The following is a 17,041-nucleotide window of genomic DNA, read 5'->3' on the forward strand; positions in this document are numbered from 1 at the left end:
CGTGGTATTAGTACTTCTACTGTAACAGAGTATTCTTACTGCGTGGTATTAGTACTTCTACTGTAACAGAGTATTCTTACTGCGTGGTATTAGTACTTCTACTGTAACAGAGTATTCTTACTGCGTGGTATTAGTACTTCTACTGTAACAGAGTATTCTTACTGCGTGGTATTAGTACTTCTACTGTAACAGAGTATTCTTACTGCGTGGTATTAGTACTTCTACTGTAACAGAGTATTCTTACTGCGTGGTATTAGTACTTCTACTGTTACAGAGTATTCTTACTGCGTGGTATTAGTACTTCTACTGTAACAGAGTATTCTTACTGCGTGGTATTAGTACTTCTACTGTTACAGAGTATTCTTACTGCGTGGTATTAGTACTTCTACTGTTACAGAGTATTCTTACTGCGTGGTATTAGTACTTCTACTGTAACAGAGTATTCTTACTGCGTGGTATAAGTACTTCTACTGTTACAGAGTATTCTTACTGCGTGGTATTAGTACTTCTACTGTAACAGAGTATTCTTACTGCGTGGTATTAGTACTTCTACTGTAACAGAGTATTCTTACTGCGTGGTATTAGTACTTCTACTGTTACAGAGTATTCTTACTGCGTGGTATTAGTACTTCTACTGTTACAGAGTATTCTTACTGCGTGGTATAAGTACTTCTACTGTAACAGAGTATTCTTACTGTGTGGTATTAGTACTTCTACTGTTACAGAGTATTCTTACTGCGTGGTATAAGTACTTCTACTGTTACAGAGTATTCTTACTGCGTGGTATTAGTACTTCTACTGTAACAGAGTATTCTTACTGCGTGGTATAAGTACTTCTACTGTAACAGAGTATTCTTACTGCGTGGTATAAGTACTTCTACTGTAACAGAGTATTCTTACTGCGTGGTATAAGTACTTCTACTGTAACAGAGTATTCTTACTGCGTGGTATTAGTACTTCTACTGTAACAGAGTATTCTTACTGCGTGGTATAAGTACTTCTACTGTAACAGAGTATTCTTACTGCGTGGTATTAGTACTTCTACTGTAACAGAGTATTCTTACTGCGTGGTATTAGTACTTCTACTGTAACAGAGTATTCTTACTGCGTGGTATTAGTACTTCTACTGTAACAGAGTATTCTTACTGCGTGGTATTAGTACCTTTACTGTGTGGAACTCAGTGGACGTGCTAGAAAGCTTGTTCCGTGTCATTTGGTTGTTTTTATCGTTTGTTTTGCTGAAGATGATGAGATGAGGTGATGACGACTGAACAGATGTTTTTATCGTTTGTTTTGCTGAAGATGATGAGATGAGGTGATGACGACTGAACAGATGTTTTGATCTCCTCTCACCTGCAGCCACGAGCATCGAGCAGAGCGTCGGGGAGCCCAGACCGGCAGCCAGGTGGAGAGGTGTGTTTCCCCCAAAGGTGCTCGCGTTAACGTCCGCCTTCAACTGCAGACCAACAGAGAGGCACACTGTGATGTCACGAGGAGCGCGTGTGTGTGTGTGTGTGTGTGTGGCGTGTGTGTGTGGCGTGTGTGGTGTGCGTGTGTGTGTGTGTGTGTGGCGTGTGGCGTGTGGTGTGTGTGGCGTGTGTGTGTGGCGTGTGTGTGCGTGTGCGTGTGGTGCGTGTGTTGCGTGTGGGTGTGGTGCGTGTGTGTGCGTGTGTGTGTGTGTGTGTGGTGTGTGTGTGGCGTGTGGTGTGTGTGTGGCGTGTGGTGTGTGGGGGCGTGTGCGTGTGTTGTGTGTGTGTGCGTGTGTGTGTGTGTGTGGGTGTGTGTGGCGTGTGGGTGTGTGTGCGTGTGTTGCGTGTGTTGCGTGTGGGTGTGGTGCGTGTGTTGCGTGTGGGTGTGGTGCGTGTGTGGCGTGTGGTGTGTGTGTGCGTGCGTGTGTGTGTGGCGTGTGTGTGTGCGTGTGTTGTGTGTGTGTGTGTGTGTGTGCGTGCGTGCGTGTGGTACCTCTGTGATGAGAGTGCAGGCCACCTTGAACAGGTTTTCCCTCACGGCCAGGTGGAGGGCGGTGTTTCCACTCTTCTGCTCAGGTGCATTGATTTTGGCTCCGCCCTCCACTAGGAGGCGGAGGCAGCGCTCGCCGTCCCTCCTCACGGAGAGGTGGAGAGGATGGAGACCTGAGAGAGATGCGAGAGGTCAATATACAGTTACTAGTAAATATTTCACAGTTATGATTATATAAAGCATTGAGGCAATCGCCCTCTCACCGTGGTAGTCGGGGGTGTTGACCAGGTGGGCGTGGCGTTCTCCCAGGTGAGCCAGCAGGGGGCGGAGCGTGGCCGTGTCTCCGGCCAGCGCCGCCAGGTGGACGGGACTGCGGCCGTCTTTGTCCAGCAGGCTGGGGTCGGCCCCCGCCCTCAGCAGCACCTCCACCACCTTCACCTGCCGGGTGATCACCGCCAGGTGGAGAGGAGTCTGCAGGGGAGATGGAGGGTTCTTACTCGTCACCTGGGATTCACCTGCGTCGAGTTACCTTAGAGGTAGCTAGTTGGAGGTGGTTAACTTTGCTTCGATGGAAACAGTTAGGCAGCTGTTGTGGTTCATCATATGAGTTTGTTAGCAAGGAGCTAGCAGGGAGTTAGCTACCTGTTAGCTTCACTGTGGTGTCACAGTTAAATGAATTACCGTGTTGAGAGACTACATTTCTGATATAATAAGCTGTGTTGGCTGTATTATGGTGAATTAGTTGCAGTGAATGTGGCAGATTATTATGTTCGGTTCATTGTTATCCGTCTGTCGGAGGTGGTGAGCTTTACTGAGATGAGTTCTCGTGGTTAGCGTTGATGATGCTAACCTGTCGGAGGTGGTTGGCTGTGTTGAGGATATGTTGCTGCTGGCTGCTGAGCAGCGTGTGAATCAGTTGCTGGATCACACCTGTCTGCTGGTGGATGATGGCCAGGTGCAAAGGGCTGTGGGAGAACAAATGCATCAGAACATCCAACCTTGAGCAAATCTTGAAGATGATCAAACTTGCAACACTAAGAATCAATTTAAACATGTTTGTCTTTCTGATGTTGGATCAGTCTGTAGAAAAATAAAAGTAAAAACAAATGAAGTAAAAATCTCACGTGTCTCCGTTGCCGTCCTGGACGCCACAGAGGTGTCTCTGGATTGCCAGAAGGACCCGAGCGTCCCCGGTGCTGCAGTACTGCAGCAGGGCAGCAGCCATCTGTCGGGCGCTCTGAGAGGCTCTGCTGTGGAGGGCGGCGGCTAGAAACACAAAGCAGAAGATTAAATAATAACTAGACCTTCAACACAAGCAGCGTCACATCGTCTGCAAAGAATCGGAGCAGGACTTTGTAGCTTACCGAGCTGAAACAGCTGCTGTTGTACTGGCGAGCCAGTCTGTCCGCCTGTCTGTTGCTGGGGAACTCCTGTCTGAGGGTTGGAGCCTGACATCTGAGCCCCTCCCGCTCCACCGAAGCCTGTGAAGCCTTCAGTGAAGAAAACTCCTCCTCCTCCTCCTCCTCCATTCATCTGCTGGTTGAACTGGAATCCTGCAAAAGTGAAACAAAGTCCACAGTGAACTTCCAATTTGCCAAGTATAAGAATGTTATGGTTAGCTGCTAAACAGCTAAAGCTTGATCCCAAACATTAAAGGAAGAATCCAAACATCTAAAAGGAAGACCCCAAGAAGCTAAATGAAGTGTTTTACCCAGATGAGGAATACGTATAATTCCCTAATTTGAAGGAAATTGCTTATATCTTAAATTGAATTACTACCTCCTCCAGCTCCTCCTCCAAATCCACCAGCTCCTCCACCCCTTCCTCCTCCTCGCCAGGATTCATAGTGAGGCAGTGGCTTCTGCTTCTTCCTCAGCACCTCCTCTTTGTCTGAAAGAGAGCGGTGATGATAAAAGCAGAAGTGGAAACCCTGAAAACATGTCCGAAACATTCCTCTATGAGTGAGTAGGTGAGGAATGATAAACCTCCTCCTATCAGCTCGTACTCAACACCTCACACTGGAAGTGCATCTGTTCATCTGATGTTCATGGCTGACCTTGGACCTGCGGTATGTAGGTGAACTGTTTGGGGTCACTGCTGTCGCCGGCCTTTTTCCTCTTCAGCTGCAGGAAGACGGTGACGGGCCTCTCGATCTCTGCGCTGTGATAGGGCGGCGTTTTGAACACGATGGCGTACTGAGGAGACGATAAACACTTCGTTTGTCTGAATGAGATTTACACTGATGACACAAACAACACATGGGAACCTGGATCCCAAACATCTACTGGAAGATCCCAAACATCTACAGGAAGATCCCAAACATCTACAGGAAGATCCCAAACATCTACAGGAAGATCCCAAACATCTACAGGAAGATCCCAAACATCTACAGGAAGATCCCAAACATCTAAAGGAAGATCCCAGACATCTACAGGAAGATCCCAAACATCTACAGGAAGATCCCAAACATCTACAGGAAGATCCCAAACATCTACAGGAAGATCCCAAACATCTACAGGAAGATCCCAAACATCTACAGGAAGATCCCAAACATCTACAGGAAGATCCCAAACATCTACAGGAAGATCCCAAACATCTACAGGAAGATCCCAAACATCTACAGGAAGATCCCAAACATCTACAGGAAGATCCCAAACATCTAAAGGAAGATCCCAAACATCTACAGGAAGATCCCAAACATCTACAGAAAGATCCCAAACATCTACAGGAAGATCCCAAACATCTACAGGAAGATCCCAAACATCTACAGGAAGATCCCAAACATCTAAAGGAAGATCCCAAACATCTACAGGAAGATCCCAGACATCTACAGGAAGATCCCAGACATCTAAAGGAAGATCCCAAACATCTACAGGAAGATCCCAAACATCTAAAGGAAGATCCCAAACATCTACAGGAAGATCCCAAACATCTACAGGAAGATCCCAAACATCTACAGGAAGATCCCAAACATCTACAGGAAGATCCCAAACATCTACAGGAAGATCCCAAACATCTACAGGAAGATCCCAAACATCTACAGGAAGATCCCAAACATCTACAGGAAGATCCCAAACATCTACAGGAAGATCCCAAACATCTACAGGAAGATCCCAAACATCTACAGGAAGATCCCAAACATCTACAGGAAGATCCCAAACATCTACAGGAAGATCCCAAACATCTACAGGAAGATCCCAGACATCTACAGGAAGATCCCAGACATCTAAAGGAAGATCCCAAACATCTACAGGAAGATCCCAAACATCTACAGGAAGATCCCAAACATCTACAGGAAGATCCCAAACATCTACAGGAAGATCCCAAACATCTACAGGAAGATCCCAAACATCTACAGGAAGATCCCAAACATCTACAGGAAGATCCCAAACATCTACAGGAAGATCCCCAAACAGCTACAGGAAGATCCCCAAACATCTACAGGAAGATCCCAAACATCTACAGGAAGATCCCAAACATCTAAAGGAAGCTCTCCAAACATCTACAGGAAGATCCCATCTCACAGAGTAAAACAGTAAAACTCCGTACCTGTTTGTGAACGTCGGTAGGTGAGAAGTCACCGAACGCCTCCCAGCCTCCCTCGTCATCCTCCTCGTAAAAACGGATCTCAATGTCATCTGTAGTGTGCAGCAGAGAGGAAAACTCCCGTTATAATAAAGTCCTCAACCCTCTGTCCACCGTCCACCAATCATTTCGTCTGATTTACACGTTTGCTAAAGTCAAATGTTTTCACCTTTCTGGACTTTGTCACACAGCAGGAAGATCTCGTCTCCTCCGAGCACCGTACCGCACGTCTTATCCATCCGAGAGATTTTCAGGTTGGAGGCGTTTGGTGACTCTGCATAGAAAACATGATTCATCAATGGAGTGTGGAGTGTTGGTACCAGCAGTGAAGTAGTCAGAGTTTAGTGGAAGTACTGCATTCAAATTTGTATGAATTGTCACTAAAAGTGTCTCAAAGCGTCGGTTTCTAAGCGTTGGCACTAATTGGTTGCAGCTCTTTGAGTGAACAGTCAGATTGTGTGATGTTTGGACTCACTGCTGTCGTAGATGGGGTTGGAGACGACGGGTTTCAGCCCTCTGGTGAACCCTCCGTTGCTGTCCTGGAGGTAGGCGGTGAACTTTAACCTGACGATGTTCAGGTCCATCACCTTCCCCAGCTCCTTGGCCTCCTTCAGGATGCCGCTTTCTTCTGAATCTGAAGAAACACAGACAGCAGAGCGTCAGAAACCCTCCGTGGACACCTCAGACAGTCCGGGAGGTTTAGTTTCATATCTGATTGTTTTATGTTTCGCTTCTACATCCTGATGAGTGTAGCTGGTCTTAATTGTGATTTTACAAAGAAAGTCGAAGCTGTTGAAATGGTCTTTGTTGTGTTTTTGATTTATTGTTGGTGCAAAGATTCCAAGAACAAAACGCATCAATGAAATTACACGAGAAAAATGGTCGAACTAAAACCATTCATGTCTGTGAGGTGACAGTGTATTGTTTCAGGTGAGTCTACCTGTGAGGTGACAGTGTATTGTTTCAGGTGAGTCTACCTGTGAGGTGACAGTGTATTGTTTCAGGTGAATCTACCTGTGAGGTGACAGTGTATTGTTTCAGGTGAATCTACCTGTGAGGTGACAGTGTATTGTTTCAGGTGAATCTACCTGTGAGGTGACAGTGTATTGTTTCAGGTGAGTCTACCTGTGAGGTGACAGTGTATTGTTTCAGGTGAATCTACCTGTGAGGTGACAGTGTATTGTTTCAGGTGAATCTACCTGTGAGGTGACAGTGTATTGTTTCAGGTGAGTCTACCTGTGAGGTGACAGTGTATTGTTTCAGGTGAGTTTACCTGTGAGGTGACAGTGTATTGTTTCAGGTGAGTCTACCTGTGAGGTGACAGTGTATTGTTTCAGGTGAATCTACCTGTGAGGTGACAGTGTATTGTGTGAGGTGAATCTACCTGTGAGGTGACAGTGTATTGTTTCAGGTGAATCTACCTGTGAGGTGACAGTGTATTGTTTCAGGTGAGTCTACCTGTGAGGTGACAGTGTATTGTGTGAGGTGAATCTACCTGTGAGGTGACAGTGTATTGTTTCAGGTGAATCTACCTGTGAGGTGACAGTGTATTGTTTCAGGTGAATCTACCTGTGAGGTGACAGTGTATTGTTTCAGGTGAATCTACCTGTGAGGTGACAGTGTATTGTTTCAGGTGAGTCTACCTGTGAGGTGACAGTGTATTGTTTCAGGTGAATCTACCTGTGAGGTGACAGTGTATTGTTTCAGGTGAGTCTACCTGTGAGGTGACAGTGTATTGTTTCAGGTGAGTCTACCTGTGAGGTGACAGTGTATTGTTTCAGGTGAGTCTACCTGTGAGGTGACAGTGTATTGTTTCAGGTGAATCTACCTGTGAGGTGACAGTGTATTGTTTCAGGTGAGTCTACCTGTGAGGTGACAGTGTATTGTTTCAGGTGAGTTTACCTGTGAGGTGACAGTGTATTGTTTCAGGTGAGTCTACCTGTGAGGTGACAGTGTATTGTGTGAGGTGAATCTACCTGTGAGGTGACAGTGTATTGTTTCAGGTGAATCTACCTGTGAGGTGACAGTGTATTGTTTCAGGTGAGTCTACCTGTGAGGTGACAGTGTATTGTTTCAGGTGAATCTACCTGTGAGGTGACAGTGTATTGTTTCAGGTGAATCTACCTGTGAGGTGACAGTGTATTGTTTCAGGTGAGTTTACCTGTGAGGTGACAGTGTATTGTTTCAGGTGAATCTACCTGTGAGGTGACAGTGTATTGTTTCAGGTGAGTCTACCTGTGAGGTGACAGTGTATTGTTTCAGGTGAATCTACCTGTGAGGTGACAGTGTATTGTGTGAGGTGAATCTACCTGTGAGGTGACAGTGTATTGTTTCAGATGAGTTTACCTGTGAGGTGACAGTGTATTGTTTCAGGTGAGTTTACCTGTGAGGTGACAGTGTATTGTTTCAGGTGAATCTACCTGTGAGGTGACAGTGTATTGTTTCAGGTGAGTTTACCTGTGAGGTGACAGTGTATTGTTTCAGGTGAATCTACCTGTGAGGTGACAGTGTATTGTTTCAGGTGAATCTACCTGTGAGGTGACAGTGTATTGTTTCAGGTGAGTTTACCTGTGAGGTGACAGTGTATTGTTTCAGGTGAATCTACCTGTGAGGTGACAGTGTATTGTTTCAGGTGAGTCTACCTGTGAGGTGACAGTGTATTGTTTCAGGTGAATCTACCTGTGAGGTGACAGTGTATTGTTTCAGGTGAGTTTACCTGTGAGGTGACAGTGTATTGTTTCAGGTGAATCTACCTGTGAGGTGACAGTGTATTGTTTCAGGTGAATCTACCTGTGAGGTGACAGTGTATTGTTTCAGGTGAATCTACCTGTGAGGTGACAGTGTATTGTTTCAGGTGAGTCTACCTGTGAGGTGACAGTGAGCTGCTTTCTGTCTCTTCCTCTCATCCCTCAGCCTCCGGCCCAGAACCTCCACCACACCTTTCTTGGTCACATGGAGGATCCCCAGGTTACTGAATCTACAGGAAGTGACATCACCAACCAACATCAGAATATTTCACTATTTTACAACAGTAAAATATATTTTCTCATTTCACACATACTGTATGTCTTTATATATTTTGTACGTTTATCATTATGTTTTCAACACCTGACAGTTTGACTTTGTTTGATGTCATGAACAACATTAAAAAGTCACAGTATAGTGTGTACAAGTCACCGTATAGCGTGTACAGGTCACAGTATAGTGTGTACAAGTCACCGTATAGCGTGTACAGGTCACAGTATAGCGTGTATAAGTCACAGTATAGTGTGTACAAGTCACAGTATAGTGTGTACAAGTCACAGTATAGTGTGTACAAGTCACAGTATAGTGTGTGAAAGTCACAGTATAGTGTGTACAAGTCACAGTATAGTGTGTACAAGTCACAGTATAGTGTGTACAAGTCACAGTATAGTGTGTACAAGTCACAGTATAGTGTGTGAAAGTCACAGTCTTTGTTTTGTTGTGATCAAGTCTAAGTGTTGGTAAAATGCAGAGACGTGATTGGATACTCACGAGGCGGTGAGGTCGTTGGGCCCGATGTCGAGCGTGCAGGTTCCGTTCTCGGTGCAGTGACGTCCCACCAGACTGTGAGCGTGAACACGAGGAGGATCCGTGTGGGACACCAGCTGGACCTCCACCCGGGCGTGTCCCACGTAGTTATTGATCTGAGACAGAGACACCGAGCATTACTGTGCTGCTGCAGAAGTTTAAAAAACGATATGAAAACTGTGAGGTATGTTTACTTCTTAATGTAAACTGTGAGGTATGTTTTACTTCTTAATGTAAACTGTGAGGTATGTTTTACTTCTTAATGTAAACTGTGAGGTATGTTTTACTTCTTAATGTAAACTGTGAGGTATGTTTTACTTCTTAATGTAAACTGAGGTATGTTTTACTTCTTAATATAAACTGAGGTATGTTTTACTTCTTAATATAAACTGAGGTATGTTTTACTTCTTAATGTAAACTGTGAGGTATGTTTTACTTCTTAATGTAAACTGTGAGGTATGTTTTACTTCTTAATGTAAACTGTGAGGTATGTTTTACTTCTTAATGTAAACTGTGAGGTATGTTTTACTTCTTAATGTAAACTGAGGTATGTTTTACTTCTTAATATAAACTATGAGGTATGTTTTACTTCTTAATGTAAACTGTGAGGTATGTTTTACTTCTTAATGTAAACTGAGGTATGTTTTACTTCTTAATGTAAACTGTGAGGTATGTTTTACTTCTTAATGTAAACTGTGAGGTATGTTTTACTTCTTAATGTAAACTGTGGTATGTTTTACTTCTTAATATAAACTATGAGGTATGTTTTACTTCTTAATGTAAACTGTGAGGTATGTTTACTTTATGTAAACTGTGAGGTATGTTTTACTTCTTAATATAAACTATGAGGTATGTTTTACTTCTTAATATAAACTGTGAGGTATGTTTTACTTCTTAATGTAAACTGTGAGGTATGTTTTACTTCTCAATGTAAACTGTGAGGTATGTTTTACTTCTTAATGTAAACTGTGAGGTATGTTTTACTTCTTAATGTAAACTGTGAGGTATGTTTACTTTATGTAAACTGTGAGGTATGTTTTACTTCTTAATATAAACTATGAGGTATGTTTTACTTCTTAATGTAAACTGTGAGGTATGTTTACTTTATGTAAACTGTGAGGTATGTTTTACTTCTTAATATAAACTATGAGGTATGTTTTACTTCTTAATGTAAACTGTGAGGTATGTTTTACTTCTTAATGTAAACTGTGAGGTATGTTTTACTTCTTAATGTAAACTGTGAGGTATGTTTTACTTCTTAATATAAACTATGAGGTATGTTTTACTTCTTAATGTAAACTGTGAGGTATGTTTACTTTATGTAAACTGTGAGGTATGTTTTACTTCTTAATATAAACTATGAGGTATGTTTTACTTCTTAATGTAAACTGTGAGGTATGTTTTACTTCTTAATGTAAACTGTGAGGTATGTTTTACTTCTTAATGTAAACTGTGAGGTATGTTTTACTTCTTAATATAAACTATGAGGTATGTTTTACTTCTTAATGTAAACTGAGGTATGTTTTACTTCTTAATATAAACTGTGAGGTATGTTTTACTTCTTAATATAAACTGTGAGGTATGTTTTACTTCTTAATATAAACTGTGAGGTATGTTTTACTTCTTAATGTAAACTGTGAGGTATGTTTTACTTCTTAATGTAAACTGTGAGGTATGTTTTACTTCTTAATGTAAACTGTGAGGTATGTTTTACTTCTTAATATAAACTGAGGTATGTTTACTTTATGTAAACTGTGTGGTATGTTTTACTTCTTAATATAAACTATGAGGTATGTTTTACTTCTTAATATAAACTGTGAGGTATGTTTTACTTCTTAATGTAAACTGTGAGGTATGTTTTACTTCTTAATGTAAACTGTGAGGTATGTTTTACTTCTTAATGTAAACTGTGAGGTATGTTTTACTTCTTAATGTAAACTGTGAGGTATGTTTTACTTCTTAATGTAAACTGTGAGGTATGTTTACTTTATGTAAACTGTGAGGTATGTTTTACTTCTTAATATAAACTGTGAGGTATGTTTTACTTCTTAATATAAACTGTGAGGTATGTTTTACTTCTTAATATAAACTGTGAGGTATGTTTTACTTCTTAATATAAACTGTGAGGTATGTTTTACTTCTTAATGTAAACTGTGAGGTATGTTTTACTTCTTAATGTAAACTGTGAGGTATGTTTTACTTCTTAATATAAACTATGAGGTATGTTTTACTTCTTAATGTAAACTGTGAGGTATGTTTACTTTATGTAAACTGTGAGGTATGTTTTACTTCTTAATATAAACTGTGAGGTATGTTTTACTTCTTAATATAAACTGTGAGGTATGTTTTACTTCTTAATATAAACTGTGAGGTATGTTTTACTTCTTAATGTAAACTGTGAGGTATGTTTTACTTCTTAATATAAACTGTGAGGTATGTTTTACTTCTTAATGTAAACTGTGAGGTATGTTTTACTTCTTAATATAAACTGTGAGGTATGTTTTACTTCTTAATATAAACTGTGAGGTATGTTTTACTTCTTAATGTAAACTGTGAGGTATGTTTACTTTATGTAAACTGTGAGGTATGTTTTACTTCTTAATATAAACTGTGAGGTATGTTTACTTTATGTAAACTGTGAGGTATGTTTTACTTCTTAATATAAACTATGAGGTATGTTTTACTTCTTAATGTAAACTGTGAGGTATGTTTACTTTATGTAAACTGTGAGGTATGTTTTACTTCTTAATATAAACTGTGAGGTATGTTTTACTTCTTAATGTAAACTGTGAGGTATGTTTACTTTATGTAAACTGTGAGGTATGTTTTACTTCTTAATGTAAACTGTGAGGTATGTTTACTTTATGTAAACTGTGAGGTATGTTTTACTTCTTAATATAAACTATGAGGTATGTTTTACTTCTTAATGTAAACTGTGAGGTATGTTTACTTTATGTAAACTGTGAGGTATGTTTTACTTCTTAATATAAACTGTGAGGTATGTTTTACTTCTTAATATAAACTGTGAGGTATGTTTTACTTCTTAATATAAACTATGAGGTATGTTTTACTTCTTAATGTAAACTGTGAGGTATGTTTACTTTATGTAAACTGTGAGGTATGTTTTACTTCTTAATATAAACTATGAGGTATGTTTTACTTCTTAATGTAAACTGTGAGGTATGTTTACTTTATGTAAACTGTGAGGTATGTTTTACTTCTTAATATAAACTATGAGGTATGTTTTACTTCTTAATGTAAACTGTGAGGTATGTTTACTTTATGTAAACTGTACGGTATGTTTTACTTCTTAATATAAACTATGAGGTATGTTTTACTTCTTAATGTAAACTGTGAGGTATGTTTACTTTATGTAAACTGTACGGTATGTTTTACTTCTTAATATAAACTATGAGGTATGTTTTACTTCTTAATGTAAACTGTGAGGTATGTTTACTTTATGTAAACTGTGAGGTATGTTTTACTTCTTAATATAAACTATGAGGTATGTTTTACTTCTTAATATAAACTATGAGGTATGTTTTACTTCTTAATATAAACTATGAGGTATGTTTTACTTCTTAATATAAACTGTGAGGTATGTTTTACTTCTTAATATAAACTATGAGGTATGTTTTACTTCTTAATATAAACTATGAGGTATGTTTTACTTCTTAATATAAACTGTGAGGTATGTTTTACTTCTTAATATAAACTGTGAGGTATGTTTTACTTCTTAATATAAACTATGAGGTATGTTTTACTTCTTAATATAAACTATGAGGTATGTTTTACTTCTTAATATAAACTGAGAGGTATGTTTTACTTCTTAATATAAACTGTGAGGTATGTTTTACTTCTTAATATAAACTGAGGTATGTTTTACTTCTTAATATAAACTGTGAGGTATGTTTTACTTCTTAATATAAACTATGAGGTATGTTTTACTTCTTAATGTAAACTGTGAGGTATGTTTACTTTATGTAAACTGTGAGGTATGTTTTACTTCTTAATATAAACTATGAGGTATGTTTTACTTCTTAATGTAAACTGTGAGGTATGTTTACTTTATGTAAACTGTGCGGTATGTTTTACTTCTTAATATAAACTATGAGGTATGTTTTACTTCTTAATATAAACTATGAGGTATGTTTTACTTCTTAATGTAAACTGAGTTATGTTTTACTTCTTAATGTAAACTGTGAGGTATGTTTTACTTCTTAATGTAAACTGAGGTATGTTTTACTTCTTAATGTAAACTGTGAGGTATGTTTTACTTCTTAATGTAAACTGTGAGGTATGTTTTACTTCTTAATGTAAACTGTGGTATGTTTTACTTCTTAATGTAAACTGTGGTATGTTTGACTTCTTAATGTAAACTGTGAGGTATGTTTACTTTATGTAAACTGTGAGGTATGTTTTACTTCTTAATGTAAACTGAGGTATGTTTACTTTATGTAAACTGTGCGGTATGTTTTACTTCTTAATATAAACTATGAGGTATGTTTTACTTCTTAATATAAACTGAGGTATGTTTTACTTCTTAATGTAAACTGAGTTATGTTTTACTTCTTAATGTAAACTGTGAGGTATGTTTTACTTCTTAATGTAAACTGTGAGGTATGTTTTACTTCTTAATGTAAACTGTATAAAGATATATCAGGTAGAACATGAGTGTAGCTGTTGAGTGTTTCCCACCTTCACGGTTGGGTATGTTCTCCGGTTCTTCTCGCTGGAGGCCCCTGGGAGCCCCCCGTGGGACGGACCCTCACACTCATAACGGAAACGAAAGCCCCTCTGGGAACAAACAGTTTTACTTTGAGTTGATGTCTCCTACTTTGCAGCTCAGGCTTGACTTTTATTTTGAAAATACTGTAAGTTTCTTTAGAGGAAGAGTATTTCTTTCTGTTCTTGATTTGAATCAGTCATAAATAAACATTTCTTTAAATGTCTTTCCTTTGTTGCTCTCATCCAAATAATGCTGTACTTCTGAACATTACAATCTTTCTTTTCATTGTCAGTTTCTAAACTAATTCATGATCATGAGTAGTAGTATTATCGTTCTTATGAACTTTTACCGTATGTTGCGTTGGGAACTTGATTCAACTTTTCACATCGTTATATTATTTATAAATTTAATTTGAAATGTTCTACTCGCGATTCAAACATCTTAAACATTTAGTACACTGTTTTACACGGTTAGTTGAGTTGCTTAGAGCGGAACATTGGCTGATATTATTTCTGATTATAGTCTCACCTGATTTCTCTCTTCATATTTGATCAATTTCATTCAATTTCAAACAAGTCAAGTTTATATTTACATCCCTCGTTTATAGTAACGTACAAGTTAAAGTGAACGGCACAACAGTGAGTAATTACCGAGAACAAAAGCAACAAAACAATAAATATATGCACAAAATTAAATCAGAGAGATTACAACTCATGAGATCAGTTTATACAAATTAAAAGAAAGTAGTAAAATATTGAAAACCACTTGGGGCAACTAAAAGCCAGTGATAATGTACTAAATATGAATAATAATAATAATAAATGTCTTGAGTTTGGTCTTAAAGGAGGGAACATTTGGTCGAAAGCAAAGGGCCGTTATACATCTCACATGTTGACGTTGAGTCATTGTATTTGTACATCCACTGATTGCATAAACCTGGTTCTTCTTTTGACAGAACTGATTTGCATACGGACTCAGCGTCCCCAAAGTCACATGACTTTCAGCTGCAGAAATTCCCTGACTTCCTGCAGCCTGTTTGTGCTCATCTACTGAGTCCCATGATGCTTTATGACTGTTGGGAAAACCCTGGATTCATGGAAGTGACTGTTCCAGTAACATGTGGACCAACAGTGAACAGGGGAACCACCACTGAGTCCTGCAGACCAGTATTTATTTACATTGCATTATACTACTTATATCGCTGTATAATACTACTGTATAGATACATATTGTTTTTATTGTGCTTTTGTATTATCATTTATCCATTACATATTAGTGCTGGGCAACGATTAAAATGTTTAACTAAATTATGCTTATTATACATATGACAAACAAAACACTTTAAAAACTCTAAAACAATCATTTAAATTAATCATTTATTTTTTTGGTATTTTGGTCAGACACATATGCAACGCTGATTACGTAATATGTGTGGTATTTGTTATAAATGTACGTTGGTACATAGAGGGTGATGAGAAGCTATACATGGAGGGACTTAGGACCCAGGGGAATGTAGGTGAAGGAAACAGGAAGAGACGGAAGAGCCGCCACACAAACAGCTGTTCACCGCTCGCTGCCGGTTCTTGTGTTAAAAATGTCCGCTTAATAATTTAAAAAAAACAAATAAAATATTTGTCGGCGTTAATTAATTAATGCATTAATACGATAATAACGCGCTAATAACGCGATAATAACACGTTAACTTTAACCACTGTCAAATATACTTTATTGTGTTGTATTTGCACGTGTAGTGTGCGTATCTTATAGTAGTGGGTGACTGTGGCTGAGTGGAGAGCAGGGCCGTCCTTCAATCAGAGGGTCGGCGGTTCGATCCCCGGCTCCACTAGATGCATGTCGATGTGTCCTTGAGCAAGACACTTAATGTAGCTGTGCCTACGGTGTGATAGAATCTGAATAGTAAGTCACTTTGGATAAAAGTTTTTGCTAAATGACTGTAATGTAATATTAAATAAACTGGTTCTATATTTCTATGTATATTGTGCTCATTAGTCACTTATATACTGTACGGTTGATATTTAAATATTAATGTTTGAACTGTTCATTTAAACAGTCTACGGTTTCGTTATTTGAATATTGTATGTATATTTTAAATTTCCCCTCAGTAATCAATACAGTTTCATCTTTTCCTTCATGAAATGCAGACATTGTGTCTTTTAAGAGTCATAAACACATTTTAATCCATAAATGAGGCCTGATGATGGTATCATCAGCATAGAAGTGGACGTGTCAGTCCCCAGTTGTAGAATAAATATAAGTAGCAGGGGGCCTAATGTTGATCCCTGTGGGACACCTTTATGAAAGAAAAGTCTATTTTTTAATGTCTGAACCTTTAACCTGATTTTACTTGCTTTATATTTGTTGATCTTAATGCAGCTAAACTTAGTGTAGAAACTAGAAACTAAATGCCAACACCTCACTAATTAAAGGCACAGACAGGAAGTCAAATGTTGATCTCACCTGTTTGGGCTCCTCGATGATTTGAATGTAAGGACCATGAGCTGAAACACAAAATAAAAGTTTAGTTAATGACTGACGGGTTGTGGACTTAAAAGTCAAAAAGTAGATGAGGGTGTTTCCCTAATTATTTAGTTCTAGAAAGTCTAGTTTACAGTTTTTTGAAATGTCCCCTTTCTCCAGGTATGAATGAGACATAACATCAAAAAGGTTCCAGGTGTCGGGGGATCCCCGTGGCATCGGCGGTTAAGATGCCAACCAAGAACCGTCCCTGGTTCATGTCATTGTTAGATCTGTAATGTCTCGAGTGTCTCTCTGCAGTTAAGACTCAAAAACGACCCCGAGACAAGGTTCTACAAAGACCTGAGAGCTGGACAAAGACTCTGAGAGGTCTTAAAGATGTTCTAGACAGTGAGCACCTCGTTAGAATAAGTAAGAAGAGGTTTATATGTACTTCAAGACTCTACACATTAGGTCTAAGGTTCTAGGAGGTTCTGAAATGTCTCAGCACTAGTTGACGCAAAAACATTTAGGTTCCCCATACTGACGGAACGTTCTAGACATTTATCAGCTGCTCACACAAGGTTCTGACAACTCAAATGTCAGTCGACTATGACTAAAACTACTAATTAGTGGACTAAGCACTACAAACAAGGTTCTTCAACGTTTCCACCAAAGATCCTTCAGAGAACAGTTCCCCCGGTGAGTGTGGCTACGTGGAGAGCAGGGCCGTCCTTCAAT

The 17,041-nt window shown here is 39.2% G+C and overlaps 1 protein-coding gene across 1 annotated transcript in view; it reads right to left on the reverse strand.

The window, feature by feature from the left end:
• nfkb2 (nuclear factor of kappa light polypeptide gene enhancer in B-cells 2 (p49/p100)) overlaps positions 1 to 17,041 on the reverse strand; it is a 30,910-nt gene that overhangs the window by 5,062 nt on the left and 8,807 nt on the right. Inside the window, exons 4-18 of the mRNA XM_079280689.1 lie at positions 16,304 to 16,344; positions 13,795 to 13,893; positions 9,061 to 9,212; positions 8,409 to 8,521; positions 6,020 to 6,178; positions 5,714 to 5,818; positions 5,509 to 5,597; positions 4,016 to 4,154; positions 3,739 to 3,849; positions 3,324 to 3,512; positions 3,084 to 3,225; positions 2,810 to 2,924; positions 2,223 to 2,430; positions 1,963 to 2,132; positions 1,354 to 1,456 (exon numbers count right to left, since the gene is read on the reverse strand). Coding sequence (XP_079136815.1) covers positions 1,354 to 1,456; positions 1,963 to 2,132; positions 2,223 to 2,430; positions 2,810 to 2,924; positions 3,084 to 3,225; positions 3,324 to 3,512; positions 3,739 to 3,849; positions 4,016 to 4,154; positions 5,509 to 5,597; positions 5,714 to 5,818; positions 6,020 to 6,178; positions 8,409 to 8,521; positions 9,061 to 9,212; positions 13,795 to 13,893; positions 16,304 to 16,344 — 1,935 coding nt within the window. The remainder of the gene's footprint in view (positions 1 to 1,353; positions 1,457 to 1,962; positions 2,133 to 2,222; positions 2,431 to 2,809; positions 2,925 to 3,083; positions 3,226 to 3,323; positions 3,513 to 3,738; positions 3,850 to 4,015; positions 4,155 to 5,508; positions 5,598 to 5,713; positions 5,819 to 6,019; positions 6,179 to 8,408; positions 8,522 to 9,060; positions 9,213 to 13,794; positions 13,894 to 16,303; positions 16,345 to 17,041) is intronic.

The sequence above is a fragment of the Melanostigma gelatinosum genome (assembly GCF_949748355.1).
Source record: "Melanostigma gelatinosum genome assembly, chromosome: 12".
Taxonomy (NCBI): Eukaryota; Metazoa; Chordata; class Actinopteri; order Perciformes; family Zoarcidae; genus Melanostigma; species Melanostigma gelatinosum.